This window comes from Sorex araneus, chromosome 3 (assembly GCF_027595985.1).
Source record: "Sorex araneus isolate mSorAra2 chromosome 3, mSorAra2.pri, whole genome shotgun sequence".
Classification (NCBI taxonomy): Eukaryota; Metazoa; Chordata; class Mammalia; order Eulipotyphla; family Soricidae; genus Sorex; species Sorex araneus.
Window position 1 is genome coordinate 24,609,321 of NC_073304.1, and position 17,262 is coordinate 24,626,582.

A 17,262-nucleotide genomic window follows, 5' to 3' on the forward strand; every position below is an offset into this window, starting at 1 on the left:
CCAGGAGCAGGAGGGGGCGCTTGGGAAGCAGCCGCATGGCCAGGCCAGGAGGGGCGCCTGGAGAGGGCGCCCAGAGCAGCCTTCAGCTTTGAACTCTGGGCTTTCACTCCACTTTTTTTTTTTCTTTTTGGGTCACACCCGGCGATGCACAGGGGTTACTCCTGGCTCTGCACTCAGGAATTACTCCTGGCGGTGCTCAGGGGACCATATGGGATGCTGGGAATCGAACCCGGGTCGGCCGCGTGCAAGGCAAACGCCCTACCCACTGTGCTACCGCTCCAGCCCCCCTTCACTTCACTTCTTACCCACGTGAAAATCCTGACTAAAAAGGGTGGGCTTCGGTGGGTCACTGCTCCCCGGACTCGAGGGCCTACCTCTCCCGGTGTCCACCGCTCCGGTCTCCCCTCAGTTCAGCTGTCCCAGGCAAGCGCTGGCCTGGTGGTATCTGGCACAGCCACTTGTGTCGGGGTGGAGAACTTCCTGTCGTGAGCGGGGGGACCCGGCCTTCTGCCCCGTCCCAGTCCTCGTGCCTCCACAGTCGGGCTCCCAGGGAAAGCAGCATAGGCTCTACTTAATTCCGGAAGGTTCTTATTCCCAACCACTAAGTCCGTTTTCTGGCTACAGGGTGGAGGGGGGAGGTCCATGTTCTTTGAAGATCGGCCAGAGATGGCCCGTGCCCGCCAGCTGCCGGCCTCCCCGGGGGGGCCCTCACAAGCTCCCACATGGCCTGGCCTTTGCTCTGTGGCCTCCCTGCCTCAGTCGTCACCCAGATGCCAGAGCCTGGCAGATGGGGGGAGGCCGAGCTCCACCCTCCTCGTCTTCAAGACTGAGATGCTCCCCCTGCTCATCACCCGAGGGCCCCACTGAGACACGCGCCTAATCGGCGAAGGAGATGGGGCGGCGGAAACGGGCCCCCCAGGCCCCAGAGCGTGCTCAGTAGTCCCCTTGGCATGGCCCTGAAGCGAGTGACGCAAGACAAGACTTTCCTGCTGTGGGAGTGAACCCGGGGCCTTGTGCGTGTCAGGCCTGGGCTCCCCCGAAGCCGCACCTAGGCCCCACAGCCCCCCACCAGCCCTAACTTGTCTAGGACCCACAGTGCAGGACCACCCGAGAACCCTATATATACTTAAGGCACTTGGGGTGGGACCTGTGGATTCCCCCGTGGTCTGCGTGTGAGGGTCCGAGCTGCGGGCATCTGGGTGGACCCGTGTCGCCGGGGCTGACTGTAGAGGCGCTGGGGGAACCACTTCTGTTGGTGACGCCAGAGAGGTCTGTGGTTCCAGTGGACGCTCTCACTTCTCCCAGTTGCTGTCTACCCCCGCCCCACCTCTGAGGGGCTTCCCAGCGACTGGCAGGAGCAGAAGCAAGAGCCAGCCTCCCCACCCGGGCCACAGCTCGGGAAGAAAGAGCAGGGAAGGGCTGAAGTTGCGGGCACTTTCAAGGGTCTGGCTGGACCTTAGTAAAGGCGGGAAGAAGTTCACTGGCGGGGGTAGGGCAGTGCAGAGGAGGGCGGCGTGTGGCTTTAGAGCAAGCATCGCGCCTATGAGAAGGGACTTCGGGTCCCTGTGGGCATCCAGGATTTCCGGAAATGAGCCCCCTTTCCTGGACAACATGCCCTGCGGCCCCTGCGCCCTGAGGTTGGGGGGCAGGTGCAGAGGAGCAGGCCTGGGGGCTGCATCCAGGGGTGGACAGGCCAACGCGGAGAGGTAAGCAGGAGGGCGCTGCTCCTTGGGATGGAGGGCGAGAGTCGGCTGGGGGGCGCCAGAAGCTCCATCATTGACTGCAGGGGCTGTGACGGGGGTCCCCTCCCCTAGGCCAGACGCACGGTCCCCAGATCCCAAGGAAAGGAGACACAGGCGGGGTCCCTCCAGCCCGCATGAGGCTGCCGGGGAGAGTTTATTCACCGAGGGCCGGGGGAGAACAGGAAGCAGACAAAGGTGGACGCAATACTGACAGGTGAGTGAGGGAGGAACAGCGGACAGGAAGCTCAGGGCCCGGGCCCAGCACCCCCAAGCTGCTGCTCAGGTCAAAAAGAAAAGGGGGAGCGGGTCAATACTGAAGGGCCGGCGGCCCACCCACACCCATAGAGCTGATCTCACTCGGGCAGAGAACACAGCTGGGATGCACCACCCGGCATGTACCTCCGGGCCGCTCGGGTACACAGGCCCTGCGACCACGGCTGCAGGAGTCAGGGGACGTCCCAGAGCAGGGGGTCAAAGGCAAATCCAGCGGGACGGAAGCGTCACGTGACCCATCTCAAGTGCTTCCGGTTCCCCTGAACCCCCGGGCCACCCGCGGGCAGGACAAGGTGGCTGGCCTGCTGGGCGAGGGGCTTTGGGAGGCCACCAGGTGAGACAGAGGCCCCCAGGGGTCTACCCTGATGCCGACCTCCAAGGGCCAAGCTTCGGGGAGACCCTGCCCTCTCCCGGCCTCCCTGGGACAGGCGGGTCCTTGTGGAGTGTTGTGCGGTGGCGTTCCCCGGGTGATGCCGACACCGTCCCAGGCTGCCCAGAGGGTGAGATGGGGTGACACAGGACGGTGCCTAGGGCCGCACAGCCCCTGTCTCTGACCCCTCCGGGGAGCTACGGGCGCCCGCCCCTGCCCGGAGCATAGCCCGAGCGCTCAGCCCAGGAGGGGAGGAGGCCGCCACGGACAGAAGTCAAACACACACCCAGCGTCTCAGCTGGGAAGGGGCTGTGGCGCCGCCAGGAGGAGCAGCTGAGGGGTGCCCGCTTCCTCCCGGGTTCGGGGGGTGCTGCAGAGTTGGGGGGGTGGCTGGGAGATCAGCTTCCCCGGTCCCCCCGAGCCCAGCTCTGGCTGCTGCTCCTGGCCCGGGTGGTCTCTGCCAGGAAACGCCTGGTTCTCGGCCTCACACCCGAGCCGTCATCCGCACCCAGCCACGATGGACCCGCAACTACCAAATCCACTCCCTGAAGGACGGGGTGGTCATCACAGGGGTCGCGGGTCCCTTGGACTGCGCCGACTCCGGGCCCAGAGCTGCCGCGGGGAGGCACTGCTTGCTCCAGGCCCTCGGGACCCTCAGAAAGGCGGCCCTCCCCACTCCCTGCTCGCCCACCAAGCTCTCCAGCCCCTGGGCCTCTGCTCAGGGCACGGTGGGCGGGGCTGAGGGCACGGTGGGCGGGGCTCAGCCATGGTCATTCTGGGAGGGGCTCGAGTGCCAACGACCCGCCCCCGCCCCGTGGGCTCTACCGGGAATCCTAGACCTGTCTTTCCTTCTGCATCTCTGGCCTGTCCCCCGCTGGCCTTGGCCCTCCTCCTCCGGCTGTCCACCCCCCTTTGGCTCACTGGCAGTTTCCCCTGCACGGATCAGAACTCTCAAAAGAACCCGTCACCTCCCTGCCACCAGCTGCCCTTCTGGGGCTCCCGAGCGCTTCCCGCCAAGCAGGTGTCTCTGCTTGAGGACCCCCAGCACAGGTGTGTGTGGGGGGGACGCTCCTCGACCCCCAAGCGGCCAGACTCCAAACTACCCAAACCCTCTGCACTTCCACCCCCCTTAGGCACCCCTGCCCCACACCTTCCACACCGCCCAGCTGTGTGGGCTTCCAGAACCTTCCCCCAGTCCCTCACTGCACACGGGGGACTCATCCCCGACACGGGTCACTGGCCTGCTCATCCCTGAGCCCCCACCCCCGCCCTCCCCAAACCTGGACAGGCTGTTCAAAGAGCCCCCCCCCCAGGACAGAAGCCTCCTGGCCTGGCCCTCACACCTTCTCACCCTGCAGGGAGCCCCAGTGGGAAGCAGGTGGACCCCCACAGGCCACACCCCATCCTCGAGCCTGGGATCCTAAACCCACCAGACCAGCTCCCTGCCCGTGGGCGTGCCCACCTGGAGCACAGCTCACATCCTCCACAGGGCGCGGCTGGCCAGGAGGGCGGTGGTCCCCACGGTGGTCCTCTCGGGCCTCAGGCCCACCCACCCCCGCCTGTGGTGTGAGCATTGCCCAGCAGGCACCCTGGGGCCACTCTGCACGGGGCTGAGCGGGCACAAGGCCCCTCCCAGCCCCCGGGCCCCCTCTTGGCTGTGCTTGCTCCCCTACGGGCCTCCCCCACGACTCCTACCCTGCTTTCCGTTCCCTGGGTCGATCCTGCCAGAGCTGGCAGAAGTGGACCAACACCTCCTCCCCCCGCATCCCAGGCGCCCCCGAGGCACAGCCCGTGTAGGGCCGGTGGTTCCCACAGACAGACTGGACCCCCGTCCCCCGAGCCCTGCAGCTGTGGGCAGGTCCACCTGTTTTCAGTTCCCCCGAAATACCCTTAGACTTCAAGTTAGAAGCTCCAAAGAAAATACTGCCTCGGGGCCCAAAGTTAGGGGTCTTGGCTCAGTGAGGGGGGCAGCAGCTTGGGGGGCTGAGCTGGACTCTGGGGCCCCTTCCCACCCACGGTCAAGGCTGGTTCTGGCTGGAGCGTCCTGGCTCCCCAGACAGGGGGAGGCCATGGCGCCTGGCCACACCTCACACCCGGATCTGGTACCCGTTGAGGTCAGGCATGGCTTTGGGCTCCGCCGGCTTCTTCTCCCCCGACGGCCTGTGGGGAGGAGAGAGCAGAGATTGGGCAGGGGTGGGAGTCAGGGGCTGGTCCTGAGAAGACCCCGGAGCTCGGGCGCTCTGTGCCCTCCTAAGCCTGCAGGGCACCCCGAGTGTAGTGCCGTACTGCCGAGACGGGGAGTTTTGGGGAGCCCTGTAAGCGGTCCAGCCTCTCACCCACTTCACCCCTGTCTATGACTGTCCTGGGGTGTGTGTGTGGGGGGGGGCGACCTCCTGGGTCTCCGAGTGAGTCCAGGGGCGCCGGGTGACACCAGAGGGGCGGAGCTGACGGACCAGGATGCTCCACGAGAGAGCCAGACAGGTGTGGCCTGATGCTGAGGAAGCTCACGGTGCTAATGGGCACCTCCGCCATCTAGATAGAGGCAGAAGCCAGACGGGCAGGGCAAGCACTGCACCCAGAGATCTGGGGAACTGGGGGGGGGTGGCTGTCTGGCAGGACCCCCACTCCTCCTTCCTGCCCTCGGGGAGCACTGCTTCCCTGGGGGCGGGAGGTTGCCTGGCTTCCCCGCTGAGCGGGGACATAAGCAGCCGGGCCCCAGCCACCCACATCACCTCCCTCCAGAGAGCAAATGAGAAAACGGGGGAAGGGAAAGGGCAGAGAGGAAACAGGGATGGAGAAGAGTGGTGGATAGAGGGCCCAGCCTCCCTCCAGCACTGCCCCCTCCCCAAGCCCCCTGCTCCAGCCGTCCCTCCCTACGCCCCATTCCTCACCGCCTTTCACTCCGGCTGTTCCTACGGTGGGGGCTGGACTGAGCCCGCTGTGGGGAGGAAACGTCCTTCTTCCGGTCCTTGGTGGGGGAAGGAGGGCCGGTGCCCTTGCCAATCTTGGTGGGGAGGAAGAAATGAAAAGACCTGTGCTTTCGGGTCTCCCAAAGCAGTGCTCCGGGAGGACCGAGGGCCAGTCTCGGCCATCTCTAGCCCAGGTCTGGGGACCAGTGGGGCTGCCCTATGTGCTGCCCTTTGGCTAGTGTTGCCCAGACATGCACGTTGATGGCAGACGTGTCCCTGCTCCCCCCCCACTACCCCCCTGCCCTGCAGGAGCTATGAGCCCTGGCGCTGCCCCCTGGCCCACCACCCCCAGAAGGCCCCCAGCCAGGCTCTGCCTTTCCTCGCCCACTTCCCCGGGACGAAGGCTGCCAGGGCAGTCTGCCCGCCCTCGCTGGCTGCAGGAACGGCCTGGCGGTGCGGGGTAGAGACTGGAAGGACCTTCAAGAGAAGGGCCGCTACCCCTCCGGCCAGCCAGGGCTCCCTGAGCGGCCAGCGAGGGGCTGGGCGGCCCGAACCAGCAGGCTCCTGCCAGCAGCTAAGACTCCGGCCACTGAGGAATGAACAAAGGCCCGGAGTCATGCTTTCTAGGCCACAGAGCTGCACTTTCTAATCAGGCGGGTACCCATGGCAGCTGCAGAAAAGAGCCTGTGACACGGGGAGACTTAGTGCCCAGCACCAAAGATGGGGACCTTTGGCACCAACTCCCCAGGGAGACAGGACGGTGCTCCGGCCGCAGAGGGATGCTGGGCAGGGCAGAGCCAGGCAGGGAAGGATCCACCAGGGTGAGGGGGAGCAGCAGGGTTGGATGCAGCCTATTGGAACCCCCCTCCCCCCCGTGGCGTGGCACAGGGCTGCCCTCGCTGGTAGATGTGCCACGGGGCACCTTGGTGCCTGCACCAGGCTGTCTCTAAGTGAATCTCCGGGCATGGCTCCCCTCCCCACGATGGCCTTCGGAACACAGTGCCAAGACCAGGGCAGCGGCGCCAGGCTGCCGGGAGGGGAGGGCCAGAGTCCTGGCTGCAGCCAGATGGGACCATCAGGAGGGGAGGGGGCTCAACACCCAGGCAGGGGGTCTGGCAGGCCCTCTGGGAGAAGCCAGGATTCTGCGAGCTGAGGCTGGGGCCCGAGCTTGAGTAGAAAGACCCCCTCTACTTCCTGCCGCGCCCCCGACTGCAGACCAGTCCCGTAACTGTGTATAGAGGAGCCAGAGGGGCTCACACGCGGAGGGAGCTGCCAGGCAGGCTGCAGACTGCCCGTGCCCGGCGTGGGGCTCCTTCGGCCCACCCAAGTGCTGGTCTCGAACCCCTCCAGGGGGCTGGGGCATTGGGGGTGGGGTGGGGGCGAGGCTTTCCAGGCAGCGTGGCTGGGCTTTGGGGATGGGGCAAGGCATTGGGGGCGGGGCTTTCTGGGGGCCGGGCATTCCGCAGCACTGGGGGTGGGGCATGGGGGGCAGGGGAGTGGAGTGGATGGGGGGGAAGGGCATTTTGGGGCGGGGCGTACCAGGGGTAGGGCAGGGCGTTTTGGGAGCAAGGCGTTCTGGGGGGAGGGCAGGGCGTTTGGGGGTCAGGGCATTCCCGGCAGGGGGAATTGGGGTCAGGCGTTTTGGGGGGCGGAGCGTTCCAGACGGGGGAATTGGGGCAGGAGGTTTGGGGGGGGTTCCGAGCAGGGGAAGTTGGGGCAGGGCGTTTTGGGGGGTGGGCGTTCCGGGCAGGGGGAGTTGGGGCAGGGCGTTTTGGGGGGCGGGCGTTCCGGGCAGGGGAGTTGGAGCAGGGCCTTTTGAGGCATTCCCTGCAGGGGGACTTGGGGCAGGAGGGTTGGGGATGGGCGTTCCTGGTGCGGGGACTCGGGGCAGGGGTTCTGGGGGCAGGCGGTCCGGCAGCGGGCGCCCCCCGCCCTGGCACCTTGAGCCGCATGTCGCGGGCGTGGCGCTCCAGCTCCTTGCGGAAGTCCTCGCGGCCCAGCCGCTCCACGTCCAGCACCGAGTGCTTCCACTCGATCTGCTCCACGCTGTGCGGGTCGTGCGACACGCACTGGCCCAGCTTCACCTTCTTGAGCACGTGCCAGCAGCGGCCGTAGGCGGCCTCGTAGTCCAGCACCAGCTCGCTGAGCGTGCGGAAGGCCGGCGCCTTGTACATCAGGTCCTCGCGCCGGCTCATGCCCAGGGCCCCGTAGCGGCCCCCGAAGTTCACGCCCAGCACGATGTGGCGGAAGTAGTTCCCTGAGAAGTAGGTCTTGAAGCTGATGGGGAAGCGCTCCAGGGTGGGCATGCTGTTGGTGAGGTAACTGCCCCGCGGCGCAGCTAAGGAAACCGTGGGGGCGGCCACTGCAGGGACCCCCCCCAGCTCAGGGAGGGGCAGGGCCTGGGGATGGGGGCTTCCCAAGGCTTTATTTTATTTTTTTATTTTTTTGCTTTTTGGGTCACACCTGGCGATGCACAGGGGTTACTCCTGGCTCTGCACTCAGGAATTACCCCTGGCCATGCTCAGGGGACCATATGGGATGCTGGGATTTGAACCCAGGTCTGCCGCGTGCTAGGCAAACGCCCTACCCACTGTGCTATCGCTCCAGCCCCTCCCAAGGCTTTAGTTCCAGGCAGCTGGGACCCCCAAACTCAGGGAGAGGTGGAGGGGGTCTGCCCGAGGCTCTATTGCCCAGACAAGTGGGGTAGGGTGACTGCAGGGACCCCCAAACTCAGGGAGAGGTGGAGGGGAGGGGGGCTGCCCGAGGCTCTATGACAACAGGTTGGGCAGCTGCAGGGACCTTCAGACTCTGGATGAGGCGGACCCAGGGGCGGCAGGGCGGGGTTCTGCCCAAGGCTCTAGCTGCAGAGGGCACAGCCCCCTTGGCTCCTGGGGTGGGGGGTGGGCTGTCACTGGCGTGGGCCACCCCAATCCTAATGGCCCAGCACTCACCCTGTCACAGAGGAGCGGGGTGACGAGAAGCCGGCTCAGGCCCAAGTGTGGCCCCAGGCGCTCAGCTATGCTCCGGCCCCCAGGGCACACTGGGCGTCCACCCAGTAACGGCCACAGGCCAAGCACACAGAACCAAGTGCAACCGCCCAGGCTGGGGGCCGGCAGGGAGGGGACCCAGGACCAGGGGCTGGGAGGACAGCTTGGATGCTGGAGCACAGGCTTGGCCTGCCCCGGGCTCTGAGTCTGGACCTCAGTGCTGGCAGGTGGACCCCAACACCGCCCAACTGTCAGGCTTGGACTCCAGGACTGCACATCACTGGTGGCACCCTGGGCGCTCGAGTCTGCCCCTCCCCGTCCCCCCGCCACCTGTGACCCCCCAAAATCTGCAGGATACATCCCCAGGATCACAGCTTCCAGGCATTTGATGGGTAGGGCCTCTTTGGTCATTTCCTTGGCCAGGTCCATCAGCCTGCAGGAGGGAGGCAGGACCGTGGGGAGAGCGCTCTAGCAGAGGGCCCCCTCCCTGCCACACTCACCCACGGCCCCAGCTCGGGCCCAGCCCAGCACCCCCTCCCCACCCCTTCAGCTTCCTCCTCTCCCAGCTCCTCCCAGCTCCTGCAGACACGGCCCCCGTGATCTCTCCTGATCTCTCCCCTCTGCTGGCGCTGGAGGCTGCCTCAGCCCAGGCTCGGCTTCTCCGAAGAGCTGGTCACTGACCGCAGCTACTCCCCCACACTGGCCAGCCGCCCAGGATCCCCAGCCTGATCCTGACCCGGGGCCACTTTCAGCCGGCCTGACCCTCCCCTGGGTTCCTCCCTCCTCTCTGGCCCCAGCAGCTAGACTCCCCCGTGCCTCTGGGCCCCCTGCACAGCTCCGTGATCCCCAAGAGGGGCCCCGCGGTAACAGCCGGCACAACAGAGGGGGCATGAAAGGGCAGGGCAGAGCCCCCAGACCTAGAGGTGGCACTGGCAGACACAGGCGGGTGTGCTGACGGGGGATGGAACGGGAAGTGAGCAGTGCTCAGCCGGGACCAACCACTCTGGCACAGGTCCCCACCATAGGGACGCAGAGGTGACGGCAGGAAACAGAAGGGGAGGCCCCTCCAGCGAGGCTCCCCACTCCCTGGGAAAGCCCCTCATCCCCCTCACTGGCCCTCTATCCACAGCGGGGTGCTGGAAGGGGGCGAGCTCTGCCGAGCAAGTGTCCTGGGGTTCCCTTCTCAGGCACCTGGGCGGTTCCTCTCTGCCAAGGTTCCCCTTGATGACACCCGCAAAGTTCCTGGGGGGAGGGGTATTCCCCTGAGAAGTGTCCCAGCATGCCATGTGAACTTCCTTCCAAAGGACTTCCCCCACCCCACCCCCCGTGGGGGGGAGGGAAGGAATGGCTAGCCTGGGCAGGGGTGGGGAACAGCCACACTTACCCCGTCAGAGGTCTGCTCTTCTTAATTTCAAAGAACTGGGTTCCTGTGTGATTGTACCTGGGGGCCAGTTAAGGGCTTCCCGGTTGGGTCTGAAAAAAACGCCTACCTGGCTGCCCTGTCCATCCTCCACGTACCCCCACCCCGTACCCCCCACACCCCCGGTCCAGGCTGGGGAGAGAAACCCCCGAATCGGGCACTGTTCTCCCAGCTGCTGTCTTTGGCGCCCCCCGGCATGAGACCTCTGGCCGGTATGGAAAGAGCTGGTCTCCCTCCGTGCCCCACTGACCCTGCTCCGGGCTGTGCAACCCTCTGTCCCCTGCCCCGAGCTGGCTGCCCTGGGCTTCTCCTGTTCCCACCATCTGCCTCCCCTCTCACTGGCTGCGGGGGACGGCAGAGACGCCCCACGTCGGGTCCTGAGCAGGTGGGCTGTGAGGGGTCCAGCCCAGCTCTGCCCGTAGAGGAAGCAGAGCAGGGGAGGGGGCAGTGCCCAGCCTTCACCCCCCACCCCTCTTCCTCCCAGTCCCCGCTGCCTCTCAGCCTCAGTGGGTGGCCCGGGGAGGCTGCAGCAGCCGTCCACAGCCCACCTCTGGGCCCTGCCCCTCTGGGGGAAGCCGTGCAGACAGCGGCAAGAGGAAGCATCCCTGGTTGGGGGCGTAGACAGGTGCAGGGGAGGAGGCCCGAGGCAGGAAGGCTGGGGGGGGCCTGGCCTTATGGGATGGCACCTCGCCCATGCCCGGCGGGCGGCAGGATACTGCAGCTCCCTGATGTAGCGCTGCACGGCCTCCAGGCGCTCAGGGATGGGCGTCGTGGGCTGGAATGTAGGCACACTCGGTATGGGGACCTGGGGACCGAGAGAGAGCAGGTCACAGGAGGGCAGTGCACCCGACACCCGGCCCGGGACTCCTCCCAGACCCCAGAGAAGCCATCCCCCTCCCCGCACCCCAACCCGGACACCCCCCAGCCCCTGGCTCCCAGCCCCACTCCTCTCTGCGCCCCCTGGCCTCCTCCCCAGCGAGGACGCCGGCCCCGGGTCTCCGTGCCAGTGTTCTCTGAGAGCTTCACAAATGCACAGGCTGATTCACCCCTGACTGGAATCTTAAGTAAGCCTCCATAAGAGTGGCAGTGCCGGGGCCCCGCTCACTTGCACTCGGGGTTCACTCTGGCTCGAGGGCCGGGTCAGAAATGAAAGATCCTCTCAGGACCCCGCCCTGGGATGGTGGTATCCCCACAAGGGGTGACCACGCCCTCAGATCACCCCCACCAGACCTTCCGGGCCTTCCAGCCCTAACTGGGAGTGTGGAGGAATAAGGTGGTGATCAGGGGGCCAGGGCATGGGGGGCATGCGGGGACAGCCTTGCTGTGGCTCTCACCCTGCAGAGACTCGGGGGCGGGGGGCGGGCAGGAGACTTGGCTCTTCTCCAGCATCTCCCTTTCCCATCAGCGCCCCTCTGCCCCAGACCGGTGTGACCGACATTACACTGGGCAGTGTGGCCCAGAAGGGCGGGGAGGGTGGGTGGGAGGGTGGCAGAAACGTGTCCCCACAGGACTTCGAGCACACGGGCTGTGGGGTGCTGGTCATCCAGTCAGGACCCCAGACTGTCCTGCAGAAACCCGGAGTCCAGGGTTCAGGGAGCACATATCGGGCAGTCTGGCTGCAAGGGGTTGTTGGCCGAGAACAGGATGAACCAGGATCCTCTGGGTGCGAGAACTGGAAATTCAGGGCCAAGCCCCGCCCCCGCTGAGCTCCCTCAAGGAGGTGCCCACTCTCCATGCAGGCGGATAAGCTAAGGGCCCCAGCCAGCCTGGGTCAGGGTGTGGGTGAGGGGAGGGCTAAGCAAGAACCCCCAGGCCCAGATTTTATTTTTTATTTTTTTATTTTTTGTTTTGTTTTCTGGGTCACACCCGGCGATGCACAGGGGTTACTCCTGGCTCTGCACTCAGGAATTACTCCTGGCGGTGCTCAGGGGACCCTATGGGATGCTGGGAATCGAACCTGGGTCAGCTGTGTGAAAGGCAAGCGCCCTCCCCGCTGTGCTATGGCTCCAGCCCCAGGCCCAGTGTTTTAGACAAAACAGCATCTGCAGTGCTGAGGCTTCGAAAGGGGGTGGGGAGGGAAGGGACAGCAGTGACCTCTGACATTCCTAAGTGGGGTGTGGGGGCGGGGGGTTTGCTGCAGACCCAGCCAGACAGGCTCTCATAGGCGTCTCCAGACCCCAGGGGGCACAGATGGAGGAGGAAGGGTCTGTCCGCCCAGAGGCATGGAATGAGCTTCCGGCCAGCCAGGAAGTCCCAAACAGGCCGCTGACAGCTCAAGTCTGGAGAAGCCACTTCCTCTTTCACAGCACCCCCTTCCCCATACTGGGGGCACTGTCACCAGGGGATAGGAGCCCCAGGAAGGGAGGGGAGGGTGGCTGGCCCTCTTCCTGCCCGAGCCCGCCCTCCAGCTCCATCCTGGCCTGGCCTCTCAGGGTCAAGGTTCCGGCTGGGGGTGGAAGGAGCATTAGACAAATGACTTCACAGTCCATTGGCCATCGCTGGGGGTGGGGAAGGTCTGGGGGGGTCCCCCTCCAAGTGTCAGGTGTCCAGTGAGTTCCCAGAGACACCCTAGGCGGAGGGAACTGGGCCCTGCAGTCCATGTGTGTCCACGGGCGCCAACCCTCGTCCCCATGAGGGCCTCAGCACCTGCCAACCAGGCAGAGACAGCCAGGGCGGGTTAGGGATAGGAAACGGGTCCCCAGGACTCTCGAGAGACCAGGGACTCCTAAGCAGGGCCTCTGTGGCCACCACAAGGGGTGGAGCTGGAATGTCCCTGCAGTGGCTCTGAGACTCCCTCTGAAGCTGGTGGCATCTGCAGCTGGTGGACACCACCCTCCTGTGTGCTCTGTCTGTCTGTCACACACACACACATACACACATGCTCACATATAAGAACTGTAAATGACCATCATCGGCACAGACAACCCCCCCTTCCCACTTGCCAACCAGGAGCCAGAAAATGCTTCCTCGCCATGGAGGGGTGGGGTGCAGACCTTCCTGAGGACAAGGGGGCTTCTTGCTCCCCGGGTCCTTGGAGGCAGGAAGATGCCTGGGGAATCTGCGGCACGTGTGGACAGGAAGCAGGAAGCAGGCCAGCCCAGAGGTGGCTGCTGTCTCTGTCCCCCCCCTCCTCTCTCTGTCCACTGCTCAGCCCCACCGCTGGTCTGGCCTGATGAAGGCTGGTCGAACAGGCACCATCCCAGAACTGACACCTAGCGGGAGGCCACAAGTGGAGGCCTGGAGTAGCGTCAGGTCCCAGCTAGGGGCCCCGTCTGCTTTCTGTGGTCACAGACCCAGCGCCCCAGAGAGGGGCGGGACAGGGGTCAGCCTGGCCAGGCTGCCTTCTGGAGGTGGTGTTGATCTGGTTCTGCCGGTGCTCGGGGCCTGGGCCTGGGGGGGGGGGGCTCTGGCACGGCTGCAGCCACTGAGCTCTTCAAGGTGGTGCCAGCTTGAAACATCAAGAAGAGATTCTTTCCCTTTTTTCTGGGCCGGGGGGTGCGGGGAGCGGAGTGGAGGGGATCTCCCAAGCAGTGCTCCAGGGGTCCAGGGCCCCTCCTGGGGATACTCAGTCCACACCACTGGTGGTTCAAAGTGAGAAAACGAGGATGGGGAGCTGCTTGAGCCCCAGGGTGCCGGGGACCACCAGGGCCTCCCCAGCTGTGCCTGGGGGCCTTCAGGGCTGTACCATGGGGGGGCTGGGGCATGAGCCTGGGTCCCGGCGCATGGGAAGCACATGGCCCAGCACTGAATGATGTCCCTGGTGCAAGGAGAGGGTCTTCGGAAGGAGCAGAAGCGTCCCTGGGGTCCTCTGGGAACCGTGGGTGCTATCACAGACCAGCCCTGGATTTGTAAAGCTTCTCGGCCGGGGCCAGCCGGGCTTCTGTGGGCCCCGGGAGAGTCCAAGGGGGAAATCGTGTAACTGGCGGGGAGGACGTGGCATTAGAGTAGGGGGCGGCCAGTAGGACAGGGAGGCCACAGGAAGGATGCAAGGCTGGCAAGGGACTGCAGGGCGGGGGGAAGGTTCAGAACCGGTTTTAAAGGAGGTTTTCCCAAAGTCCGGGTGGGTGATCTGCGCTAACTCTCACTCTGTGTTGCTTCGCTGGGTCAAGTCACCTGCTCACCCCAGCGGTGCCCCTTAAGCGGGCATCATTACTATCCCCATTGTACAGCAGAGGAGACTGAGAGCCCAGGAAATGCCATGCATGCCCAGTCCCTTTGCTATGGCAGAGGCGGGACTTGACCCCCGCTGGTGGGGTCCCAGAGTCCACTTTCCCACCACATGACACTGTGGGGTCCCAGGAGGGCCATGGATGGGGGAGGCAGGGCGTGCACAGGAGGCAAGGCTGCAAACTGGGGTGGTGGGAGTTCCCTGTGGGAGCACAGCTGTCCCAGAGGATCTGGGGGGCACTTCCCCACCTCTCACTCTCTGAAAAGACGCCCAAACGAACTCTCCCAAGCGGGTGCTCCAAGCTTTCTGCTTCATCTCAAGTGGTCTTTGAAAACCAACATGACATCCCAGGGAGCCCCTCTTGGGCCCCCCACAGCATGATCCCCTCCGTGCCAGTTCTAAAAGCAGGGTCCCACTGGGAGGGGTCAGCCCTGTGGCTGGCTGGCTGGCTCTACTGCTCCAACTCTGGGCTCCCACCTTGGGCACCCCCAAATCAATTAACATCCAGAGCCTCTGAGGCAACGCTTTCTTCTGGGAACTTATCCCGAGGGATAAACTGAAGGACCCGAGATGAACTCAAGGAGGTGCAGCGTGTTCTTTAAGAATAAATAATGAACAAGGCCTGACCGCAGGAGAGTTTTAAAGTTCTACGTTAAGGGGGCTGGAGCGGTAGTACTGTGGTGTGACTTGGTCCCTTGAGCCTGCCAGGAGTAAACCCTGTGTACAGAGCCAGGAGTAACCCCTGAGCGCCACTGGGTGTGGCCCTAAACCCCCACCCCGAAATAAAGTAAGTGCTCTGTTAGGACCAAGAGCAATGCAATTCAAACCCACCCATTTTCCCCAGAATCATAAGCAGCTGCTCTGCTATCAACCGCAGGACACCCTCGTCCCCACAGACAAGTTCCGAAGGCTCTAAGACTCTAAAAACAGCAACAACAAAGCCAGGTACACCTGCTGGCCCTCCTGGCCTCTTCCTCACCTGAGCAGGCAGCACTCCGCGCTGGGAACCTCCCCGCTGGCCACAGCTTTCCTGCCCGGCCTCAGGCCCCATGGCCCAGAGAACCCGCCTTTGGCCTCAACCATAACCATCAGGCTTGTCTTTCCCTCCATGCTCCCAGCATGGGCCCCGGTGCCCTTTCATTCAGCACGTACAAGTGCCTCTTCTGGGCCGGGTTTGTAGGAGGCATTTGGTAAGACAAAGATGAATGAGCTGCAGGCTGGGCCTTGGGGCCATATGCAGGGAACAGTCGTCAGAGACCAGCTCTAGTGCTGCCCAGGAACACTGCAGAACTCTCCCTGCCCCAAATCTAGCATCCAGCAAAGCGGACTTGGACTTGGAGACCTCCAGGTCAGGGCTCTGCCACTAACGGTCCATGCACGGGACCTCGAGTTGTACTGGCGGATGCCTGATGCTCAGGGTAAAAGGAGCCCCAAGTTGCACTTACTTTACAAGGCCGCTGGAGAATTCAGTGGGACCACTAATGCACGGAAATATTTCTCAACATCTGACGCCCCATGCCCCGAGCCACTCTGACGCTCTCTTTGCCCTCAGTTCTCTGGCTTTTGCAAATGAGACCACATGAACGTACTTCTCACTTAATCTGCTCTGTCCTCTGAAGAAGACATGGAATTGAATTTTCGGGGGTGGTCATTCAACAATTACTTTATTACTTTTTTTTTTACCCCCTCTCTCTACTGATGGAAGCAGGACCGTTATAAAGGAGAAGGAAACGGACCTGCAGCAAAGAGGGCGAGAGGAGGTCCCAGATTAGCCCCGAGGGCAGGTGTGAAAACCTCCTCCTAGGCAGGTCCAGCATTTTTCCATCTCACCTCCTGGCGCTCGTCTAGAGCACCAAGTTAAGTGTGGCTTCGCTCTCCCAGCCGCCCCGGTCCGCTGAAATCGAGCCGGCCTCATCCTCCCCCAACCCCCTCACCTTGGGCAGGTCCGAGGCCCCGCGGATCCGCTGGGCCACCTTCTCTCCATCGGGGTGGATCTTGGCCACATGCTTCCACATCCTTTCCCAGGTGGCCTCGTCCACAGGCAGCCCACCCCGGTTGACAAAGAAGGGGACGCCTCCATCTCGCAGGTCCTCTTCCCCTTCCTCCTCTGGCTCATCGTCCCGCGGGGCCAAGGCTCCTTCACCGCTTTCCAAACGCCGGAGCCCAGAGGGGGCCGCGGCTGCTGCGGACGGGGCAGGGGCAGCGCCGCTGCTACTGCTGCTGCTGCTGCTGCCACCCGCGGTCACCTTCTTCCCTCCTGGCATCCCCAAATCCTTGCCGGGGGAGGGGATTGGGCAGATGGGAGGACGTGCCAGGAGGCAACAAAAATATAGGTGGCTCACTGGAGGCCTCCCACACACCGGCTGCGGAGATAACACATGGGCAAACAGTGCGAGGCGCCTTTAAGAAACCAGGGCGTGGCTCCTGTACAATAAAATACTACTCGATAAGAAACAAAAATAAAATCAAATCAGTGCAGCTAGGTGAACTGCGGGGCAGAACTGGGTGGGTGATGGGGACCGGCTTAGAGGCTTTGTTCGGTTAGAAAAAGGGGATAGAGAGAACACACCCCAACTTGGCAGCCTTCACAAAGGCAACCCCCCCCCCCCCTCCTTCCCGTTTGACAGGGAGAACAATGATGCGCAGAAGCCCGGGCAGGCGGGGAAGAAAAGTCGGAGGGAAACTGAGGTCCCACCGCCGGGTCCCTGGGCCGCAGACGGGGCCCAGGCACGGGCACCCACGCCGGCTGGGGGGGTCCCCCTTCCCCAGACCCCAGGTTTGGAGAGAACCCCAGAACAAAACGCCTGCACGGCGCACAGCTGCGCGCCCGGGGCGGCGAGAGGCCAGCGGGGCGCGCGCGCCGGGACGCGCAGCTGGCGGGGCGCGGGGAGGGGGTCGGGCCCGCGCCCCCCGGCCCCGGCGCGGCTCAGCGGGCCGAGCAGGGCGCGCACCCGGCCGGCCCAGCCCTCCCGGGCCGCGGGTCCCCGGCCGCGGGGGCGCCGCCCCGTCCCGGCTGCGGCATGGGCGCGGGCGCGGCCAAGGGATGCTCGGCGGCGCGGTGCCCGCCGGGGTGGACGCGCGCGCGGGGGGGTGTCCGTGCCGCAGCTCCGCGACGCTCCGCGATGCTCCGGCCGCCGGCGGCCGAATCTCCTGCCCGCCCGCCGCCCACCAGGCACGGCTCCGGCCCGCCCCGCGCATGCGCCCCGTCCCCCCCTTAAAGGGCCAGCGCCTCCCCGCCCGGCCCTGCGCCCCGGGTTCCGCCCCCTCCCCCCTGTCCCCAGGCGCCTCCCTGCTGCGGGGAAGTTAAGTTCACCCGGCGCGCCGCCGAGCGCCGACGCCACCGAGGTTCCCTTCTGGGAGACCCGCGGCGCTCCCGACTTTGCAAGGGGACAC

The 17,262-nt window shown here is 64.8% G+C and overlaps 1 protein-coding gene across 1 annotated transcript; it reads right to left on the reverse strand.

Moving 5' to 3' along the window:
- Positions 1 to 1,862: 1,862 nt before the first annotated feature.
- VASH1 (vasohibin 1) lies at positions 1,863 to 16,794 on the reverse strand. The gene is made up of 7 exons (XM_004610226.2): positions 15,804 to 16,794; positions 10,418 to 10,506; positions 9,666 to 9,722; positions 8,640 to 8,714; positions 7,235 to 7,616; positions 5,277 to 5,389; positions 1,863 to 4,545 (listed from the first exon to the last, which is right to left on the reverse strand). Exons 1-7 carry the CDS (start codon positions 16,131 to 16,133, stop codon positions 4,473 to 4,475), a joined length of 1,119 nt encoding a protein of 372 aa, XP_004610283.1. The 5' UTR covers positions 16,134 to 16,794; the 3' UTR covers positions 1,863 to 4,472.
- Between the last annotated feature and the right edge of the window lie 468 nt (positions 16,795 to 17,262).

What these genes read in the sequence shown, in the direction of transcription:
- VASH1 (XM_004610226.2), bottom strand. Translation starts at nt 16,133, where the DNA reads ATGCCAGGAGGGAAGAAGGTGACCGCGGGTGGCAGCAGCAGCAGCAGC. An exon ending in AAGAGCAGACCTCTGACGGG is followed by an intron (nt 8,715 to 9,665) that starts GTAAGTGTGGCT and finishes TCCCTCCTGCAG; the next exon opens with GCTGATGGACCTGGCCAAGG. An exon ending in CCCGCGACATGCGGCTCAAG is followed by an intron (nt 5,390 to 7,234) that starts GTGCCAGGGCGG and finishes CTCCCCACCAAG; the next exon opens with ATTGGCAAGGGCACCGGCCC.